The sequence below is a fragment of the Rhinolophus hipposideros genome, assembly GCF_964194185.1.
Source record: "Rhinolophus hipposideros genome assembly, chromosome: 10".
NCBI lineage: Eukaryota > Metazoa > Chordata > Mammalia > Chiroptera > Rhinolophidae > Rhinolophus > Rhinolophus hipposideros.
Window position 1 is genome coordinate 23218846 of NC_138056.1, and position 8713 is coordinate 23227558.

The 8713-nt window shown below is 46.0% G+C and overlaps 1 protein-coding gene across 1 annotated transcript; it reads left to right on the forward strand.

Annotated features, from left to right (window-relative positions):
- Window positions 1-6382: 6382 nt before the first annotated feature.
- Window positions 6383-8222, forward strand: LOC308503937 (uncharacterized protein C11orf91 homolog; the record flags this gene model as incomplete). Its single annotated transcript, XM_081063728.1, has 2 exons — window positions 6383-6869; window positions 8137-8222. 2 exons carry the CDS (start codon window positions 6383-6385, stop codon window positions 8220-8222), a joined length of 573 nt encoding a protein of 190 aa, XP_080919854.1.
- Between the last annotated feature and the right edge of the window lie 491 nt (window positions 8223-8713).

An 8713-nucleotide genomic window follows, 5' to 3' on the forward strand; every position in this document is an offset into this window, starting at 1 on the left:
AAACCTGATAGGTGAATTTCATTAGAAGGCGCCAGTTCCCGTCTCCAAACAGCCCCCCTTCCCCAAACAGGCAAAGGGAAGGTATAAAAGTTGGAGCTTTTGCCTTGGTCACGGGCACCCCCATTCGGGACCCTCTCCCACTCGGAAGCTGCAACCTCTTCTCCTGCCTCTAATAAACTATATTCTTTTAAAAAAAATTTTTGCCTCTCCCTGGTCCGTGTTTCCATTCTTTGGCTTCAAAAGACACGATCCCGGCCCACACTCAGAAACTGCTGGCAGATCCAACATCAAACACCTACATCAAAATCATAAAAAAAAAAAAAAAAAGAAAAAATCTCTTTAAAAAAAGAGAAAAAGAAAGTCAAAGAGAGAGAGAGAGAGAGTTCTGGCAAAGGGAAGTTTTGCCAACGTAGAGCCTGATAGGAACATCTGCCCTGATGAGAAGGAGTGCTCGCATTTTATATTTTTCTAAGCAGGATGTCGGGTGTTTGTCAGCTTGCAAGGGGGGCTGCCATTACAATTGTTTTCTCCTGGGAACTGTCCTATTTATAATAGATGTCAGATTTCAGGGGGTTGCTGTTGCAATTGGGAACTGTTCTGTTACCACCCATGATGATGGAAGGTGCTTGTCAGCCTGCAGGTGCAGTACTAGCCAGGGGATTCAGCGTGAAACAGTTAATATTTAAGCTCACTCCTGTCAGCTTACAAGCTTGCTCCTGTTAACTCTTTACTTGTCATTTACCTCAGTGTTTGTTTATTATAACATTTGAGGTGTATTGTGTGGTTGTTAGAGGACACAACCTCTTTTTTAACCCACTGTCTATAATTTCATGATTGTGTTATAATTAAGCCATCCAGTATAACATCTATTTAGATTATCCTGAAGTTAAGGGGCAAAAATTTGTAAGCTTTTCTCTTCGAATGAATTTTAAAGAACAGAGTGAAAAAATAAAATGGAGTCACTCTAGTCAAGCTGCTAAATTACCAAGGTTGGGACATGAGGAAACAATTCTGTTCTTGTTTTAACTTCCTGGGAACTTAAACTATTGAAATTTCCAGCCCTGTGTCAATGCCTGGATGTACATCAAACCTGTAGGTCATGTTCTGATTACCCCCTTGAAGGAATAAGGAAAAAAATGTTCATGTATCTAGACAGCCTGACCTTCATTATCCAGACCACCAGTTATCTAGAGGATTACTATCTCAGACCAATCTAGAGGCTAAGAATGCAGACAGTCTTCTCAAGAATGTACTTTTTACTATGTCAATGAAAAAACATCCAGCCTAAGAGAAAACTTATCAGAGTTTATTTGAGCCAAACTGATGACAATTGCCAGGAAGCAAAATCTCAATGGATTGAGAAAATGCTCCAGAAAATGGCAGTTATGCAACTTATTTTATACGTTAGAATCAAAGGAGGAGGGTTACATGAAATCCACTGGTGGTCGATTAAGGAAGTGGCAGAAAGCAAAACGAGAAATTTCTGGGATTGGATAAAAAGTAAATTGAAGAGACACACACTTTTACATTGGTGAGCACAGGATAGTTATTAGCATTACACAGCACATAGAGATGATAATCAAGGGACAAGAACAACAATGAGGGATTCTGCAGTTTCCTGCTCTGGTGTGGTGGATTGTACCCTGGGGGTGGGGGGAGTCTGGAAAAAAGGATTACTCTGACATTCCAAGGACATGTTATCTTAGATGCAAAAAGACAACAGACAGGTAAAGACTGACCTTTGTCAAGGAAGCTACAGGCCAAGTACGTGACTACAAGCCATGACCTGCTTTTAGTTAGGAATTTTTATGTTCAGACCATCCTATGTGGTTAATTTCAGTCTCTGAGCTTGTAGGGCCTGTGTGCAGGCCTCCCCTGAATTTGCCAGGTTTAGTATGTGGTCCCTTTTTCCTCCACAACTATAAGAACTCTTAACTCTTTTCTCTTCCTCAGAACACTCCGGGTTTTGCCTAGTTGTGTTTCCAGTTTGCAAACCCTTAAGACTCTCGAATAAATCTTTATCATTTATTTCTAGCCAAAGCCTCCAGACTCTTTTTGAGTTCATTTGACAATATACAAGTTAAAATGTTGTGCATCATTTAAAGAAAAATAATGGAAAAATCTCTTTCTTCTAAAGATCTTCAAGACCCTGTTTCCCCAAAAATAAGACCCAGCCGGACAATCAGCTCTAATGCATCTTTTGGAGCAAAAATTAATATAAGACCCAGTGTTATATTGTATTATATTATATTATATTATATTAATTATATTATTATATTATATATATTATATTATTTATATTATATTATATTATATTATATTATATTATATTATATTATATTATATTATATTATGTTATATTATACCGGGTCTTATAGTAAAATAAGACCGGGTCTTATATTAATTTTTGCTCCAAAAGATGCATTAGAACTGATTGTCCAGCTAGGTCTTATTTTTGGGGAAACATGGTATGTAATAACGAGTTAACGTTTACTGAGTATGTACCATGGCCAGGGACCTAGACTGTCTCATTTAATCCTACCAATCCCAGTGAGAAGGTACGAGTACTGTTCCCATTACATAGATGAAAAGCTGAGGTTCAAAAGGTTCATCCCCACAGCCAAGAACATAGTGCAGCCAGGGCGTGGTCCCAGGTCTGAGTCCAAAGCCCTGGCTCTCACCACTGAAACTGGAAGCCACACAAGTTCGGGGCTCGTGCTGCCTGCACCACTCAGCCGACAGATCAATGTAGGAGTTGGGTCGTAGAATAAGCGTTTATTATCAGAGCACTGGTGGTCTGAGAAGGCAGTAGGTTAATACCTCCAAAAATTGCCTTAACAGTCTCAGACAAGCCTGGGACATTTAAGGGAAAATCTGGACATTCCTCTAAAGGATACGTGATGGTTCCAGGGATCTTCATGGAACCTTCTCTGTGGCCACGTGATTGTCTGGTGGAATCAGGAACCCAGGAACAATGATGGGATTAGCCTGGTAGGCCACTGAGATCAATAAGCCTAAAGGTATTAATCATAGGTTTCAGGGTAATTTTCTAAAACAGGGAACTGTACGGGACAGGGGACATTCCGAGCTCAAGCCACAGGGGGATGATCTATTGTTAAGCTATAGGTACGTCAAGGAAAGGTGTGGCTGGGCACGAGGAGAGGCCTCTACTGTGGGGCTGCCAACCGGGCCCTGTTTCACCACTACTGTGGTTCTGTAGGGGTGAGAAAACAAAACAGAACAGTTTTCCTCTACTCTCTATGGTTCTGTAGCTGGCAAAAGACAGATGAACAGGTCATGCTAATTAAACTGACAAAAGACAGATTAATAAGAGATAAGAGTTATGCATGCACAGGTGCTGCTCACAGAACAGAAATGAAAATCCAAAGAAGTGGTTAGGTTTAAGAGCTTATAAACCATTCTAACAAAGGGTGATAAACGGTGAACAGACAAAGGAAAGGGCCTTGGGCTTCTAGGGGTTGTAAATTGTGGAAAGGAAAACATATGGGGGAGACTTATGGAAGATAAGGGTTGTTTGGTAAGGTTTGTTATCTAGACTCAGGCAGTGGCATCTCCAGTGAGAAGAGTCCTCTACTCTTCCTGGGATGGGGGAGGGGCAACTTCACCAAGGGAAATTTAAGTTACTTTTACCAAGGGAAATGTATGCCCTGCTCTTAGGCAGACAGGGAGAAGACGGAGAGCTGCTTCTATGTCTTCTGTTTCTAATTTCCTTCAACTTAGAATAATGTGTATGCCAATGTGGCATATTTTGGCGTGGTATATTCTGGTTCCTTCCAGTTGGTATATTCTGGTCCCTTCCAGTGGTATATTCTGGTCCCTCACAACACATAACACTGTTTTTAAAAGTGCCCAAATATTTATCGAGCCCTATTATATGCTCAGCATTATAGGACCCTTGGGCTTGATCCAGCTAAGTATGAGAACACAAAGCTCCTCCGTGTCAGACAAGCCCCTCAGTGGGGATAGCTGCCCCTTACATCTGGACGTAGTGTCTAAGTTTACAGTACTTCACCCACACCATTCTCAAACAAATGTATGAGGCAGCGTGCTTCCCTTATTTCCGTTTTACAGAAAAGTGACTTAGAAGTCAAACAACTTGCCCAAAGATATCCAATTGGACATCTATCTCCCTTTATTGCTACTACTACTAGTACTACTACTACTATTACACACACACACACACACACACACACACACAGACACACACACACACATTTGCTAGTGAAACTGGTACTGACTCAGATCTCGACTGGCCAACAGCCTAAAGTGGCCCCTATCCATCTTTGGTCATTCACAACGATGGCCATTAGGCTAGGCTTTTAAGGAAGTTTACCTCCCCTCAGTGTATGGCTAATACGAGCTTCATGTACAGGAGCTGGCTATGTCCCTTGAACAGTACATCCAGGTCACTCATAAAGAATATGAGGTGTGATCAAACAATACGGTGAATGTTGAAAAAATAATTATTACAGTAAAAGACACATTGCGATTACTCCCTCTCAAAATGCTCCCCCTCACTTTGAACACACTAATCCCATCGTTCTTGCCACTTTCTGAAGCAGTTCTGGAAGTCCTCTTTTGTGAGTGTCTTTAGTTGCACTGCGGTGGCTGGCTCAATGTCCTGAATCATTTTGACTTTGAGGAAAAGCCAGAAGTGACACGGTGACAGATCTAGTGAATAAGGTGGATGAGGACACACCGTGATGTTGTTATTTGATAGAAATTGCTATATATCAGAAGCGATGTGACATGGAGTGTTGTCATGATGGAAGATGATTTACAGCACACTTTAAAACACACCTTCTCTCAACCTTAGCTCACACCCGACTGACTGTCCCAAACAAGTTGAAATTTGTCACACACTGTTACTAAAGTTCAACGCGCTGCTTGAAGATCCCTGCCTTTCCGTTGAAGGGCACTTGGCAGCAGCATTCACTGTATTTTTTTATCAGAAAGAATAGGGCCACGGGGAGAGAGGGGGGAGGAAAAGAAGGAAGGTGTGAGGGGAGACAGAGGAAAGAGAAGATGAAATCATTCTTAAGAAAGGTACAGCTACGAGACCATCCAGAACTAGATGTTGGTGACTCAGGCCTCCAACTTGCACCTCAAGATAAACTTTAGCTAATTGTAATGGACTATTAGCATTGAAGGCCAGGGAAAAATCTCTACCTCATGTATTGCATGACTGTTCTGACAAGGGTCAAATAAAGAAAAGGGAATCCCACCTCCCAAGAGGAAGTAGTCAGCAAGGACCCACCATGGGAGTGCCTGTAACACCACCCCTGAATCTTGAATATTTCGTGCCCTCGTTCTAATAAAATCCCAAGCCTCTTTGTTCTTGGAGGCAGTTGCTGTTCTCCTGGCCTACTCACACCCATTATTTTGGGAGTGTACTTCCACCCATTATTTTGGGAGTGTACTTCCTTTCTTTTAATAAATCCACTGCTTGTTGGGCTTTGTTTGCTTGGCTTATTTAGTGATCCTGTGATGGCACCAAGAACCCGTTTTTTTTTTTTTTTGGCAACACAGAAACAGGTTCAGCAATATTTCTTTTTGGTGGTTAGTTTATGGCTTGTTAGTGCCTGATAAGGAATGTGTTTGGAAGAGAACTACACTGCATGTCATTGAAGACACTCTACTTCAGATCTATTACAAATCCATACCAGTGTCCTTGTTCCAGAATCTCCCACACACTGGGAAATTTGGCAGAAACGTGGGTTGGCTCTAACAGCCATTCTCAATCATCCCTCTTTTTTTCTGCCTTCAGTTGTAGAGGATGAAAAGTCGGACACTTATTCCCCAAACTTCTTTGCGGTGAGCAGTGGTAAGGAAAGTTGGGTGGGGCAGAGAATAGGTTTGTAGGAAACACTTTTTTTTTTCTCCCCATAAAAGGAGAGGAAGACTGAAGAAAGTTTCGTCTTGCAGTTCTGGCCAACTCCCAGCTTCGTGCTTTCGGATGAGGTACTACTAGGATGTGAAAGCTGGACCTCGGGGGTGCAATAGCACGGGAGCGAGGTTGTGGAATTTAGGGGCTGTGGGAGGAGTCAAGGGGCCGATCCGGCTGGGGATTGGAGGAGACACTGTGGCCGAGAGGGTAAGATTTCCCGGTGAAGCAGAAAGCTAGGGGTTGGGCAGCGCACTAGGGCACGCCTACTTGGCCTGCGGTCATTGGGCGAGATCGCGTTCCGGGGCGTGGCCGGCCCGACCTCAGAACCCCGCCTGTTTGGGCCGCGGCGGGGGCGAAGGGGTGGGGCCACACTTGCTCCGGGCGTGGCCTGTGGAACCTCAGAACCCTGCGACTCGGAGCAGGCGCGTGTCTGCGGGCGCGGGGTTTCTCCCCACGCAGCCTCTCATTTAAATGATGCCTAAGGGGCGGCGCGGCAGCCACAGCCCCACGATGAGCCAGCGGCCGGGCCCGCCCCTCTACTTTCCGTCCCTCTACGACCGCGGGATCTCCTCGTCCCCGCTCAGTGACTTCAACATCTGGAAGAAACTCTTTGTGCCGCTGAAGGCGGGCGGGGCACCGGCGGGCGGGGCGGTAGGGGGCCGTCCACTGCCTCTGGCGCCGCCGGCCCCAGCACCCCCGCCGCCGCCTGGCCTGGGTCCCTCCAGGGAGGCCCCCTGTCCCCCGGCCTGGCCCTCCGGCCTAGCCTCCATCCCCTATGAGCCTCTGCGTTTCTTTTACTCGCCGCCGGGGCCCGAGGTGGCTGCCTCGTCCCTGGCGCCCAGCCCCACCACCCCCCAGCTTGCCTCTGCCTCCCACCCGGAGGAGTTGTGCGAGTTGGAGATCCGGATTAAGGAGCTGGAGCTGCTTACCATCACTGGGGACGGCTTCGACTCCCAACGCTGTGCGTGACCTTCCCGGGCAGCCAGAGCCCATCCTTAGTCTCCTCGGCTCCCTCCTTGGCTCCATGCCCCCCCCCCCTTATGCCCTCCCCCGCAATGTGGCCTCGGGTTCAGACTCTAGCATGCAGGAATCCCAGATCCCAAATCGATCCCCCCAGAACTCCGACTCCCATCCTGGATTCCAACTGACTTTCCCTAACCACAAATCTGGACTTCGCAGACCCTTTTGTCCCAAACTCCATTCTTCCTCAGTCCTGAGCCCTTTCCATAATCTGGAGTCTGAGCCTCCAAACCCGAAACTCTATCCACCACAGCCCCCTTCCTGAATGTCAAGCCTCCTGCACAGTAAGACTCCCACCCCTGGAGCTCCACCTACCATATACAGCCCCTCTCTCTCCAGACCTGAGATTTAGTGTTTGTCTTAAACTGGGGTCCTCGCTGGGAGGTGAGGGAAGTAGGTGAAGGCCAGTTGGAGTGTCTGTAATGGGGAGGCAGGAATTGTGCAAGACCCAGGAGGCCCAAGGACATTCGCTGAGGGGCTTTGGGCCCCTTCACTTCTCAAAGCTGGAAGGTAGCATCCCTGTGACCCCTGGCCCTGGCCTTGTAGTCCTCTCAACAGTGTCCTGGACTCTGCCATTTGATCTCAGGTCTGAAGTTTTAGGGATCTGGACCAGGGCAGACCAGGTGTGCTGATGTAGGTGGGATTCCTCTAGCATGCAAGCAGACTGATTCCTCCCTGTTGGAGAGTAAAATTGTTATATCCAATTCTACTCCCAGAAGGACCTGTTGCACTGTAGAATATTCAGTAGCCATAGGCTGTTCTGCAGACTTTGTCTTTTCCCTCACCGGTTCTGGCTAAGGCTAGCATTTGACCACTGGAGGAGGGCAGATGGTTCAGGAAAGAACCACGATTGTATATTAGAGGTAACATTAGCCCCTCTGCCCGCCACGCAGGGAAGGGGAGTATGAAATAACCTAAATGTTTAGGTTGATGCTGTGGTGGGAATAGTCCCCAATTCATAGGCACCTTGTAATGCCCTCTTCCCCATAGCTAGGGGAAGAAAACAAGTCCTAGAAAACTTGGGCTTTCTAAGTCCTGGATTGCTCAACTGTATGTTCTCCACATGTTTTGGCTGTTAGGGTTTTTCCCCCCACCCATCTCAGATCATAATGGGTTTGGGGCTCATGTAGGGGACACATAATTGCTTTGAAAGTGTTAGGAAAAGCCCTTATCTCTCCTCCAGCTAAGTTTGTTTTGCTCTCCTGCAGATAAGTTCTTAAAGGCGCTGAAAGATGAAAAGTTACAAGGACTGAAGACCAGGCAGCCTGGAAAGAAGTCGGCCTCTCTCTCCTGAGGAGCTGCTCACCAGAGCAGCTCACCTCTTTAGGTGTTAGTGCTTAGATATTGTGTCCCGTTTGTTGTCATTTCAAAGATCGATATTTTCTGTTCTGTATTTACTGCTATTCTTGTTGCTCCCAGCACATACTCATACAGTGCCCACTTACGTGGTAAATCTCATTGTCTCTCTTCTCTCTGTGCTGCTGCTGAGAGAGCTCTCTCTCTCATGGGGTCTGGAAGCTACTGCCCCGCTGGCATTCAGGGGCTCCAAAGACCAGGGTAGGCGATCCCCAACACTGCCAAGTCAGGAGGGAATTGGGGAAAACCAAGGGCAAAATATATTTGGTTCTGTTGCTGCATCCCTGCTCAGAAAGGCTCTTTAAGGACTGGAACAGTGGGTTGGTTTGTTTTCAAACAGCTTTAGTCCTTGCAAGTGTTTTGTTATTTTAATGGTTTTTGGACCACAAAACTATTTGATAGATCAAAGCCATGTTCTATCCTAGAAAT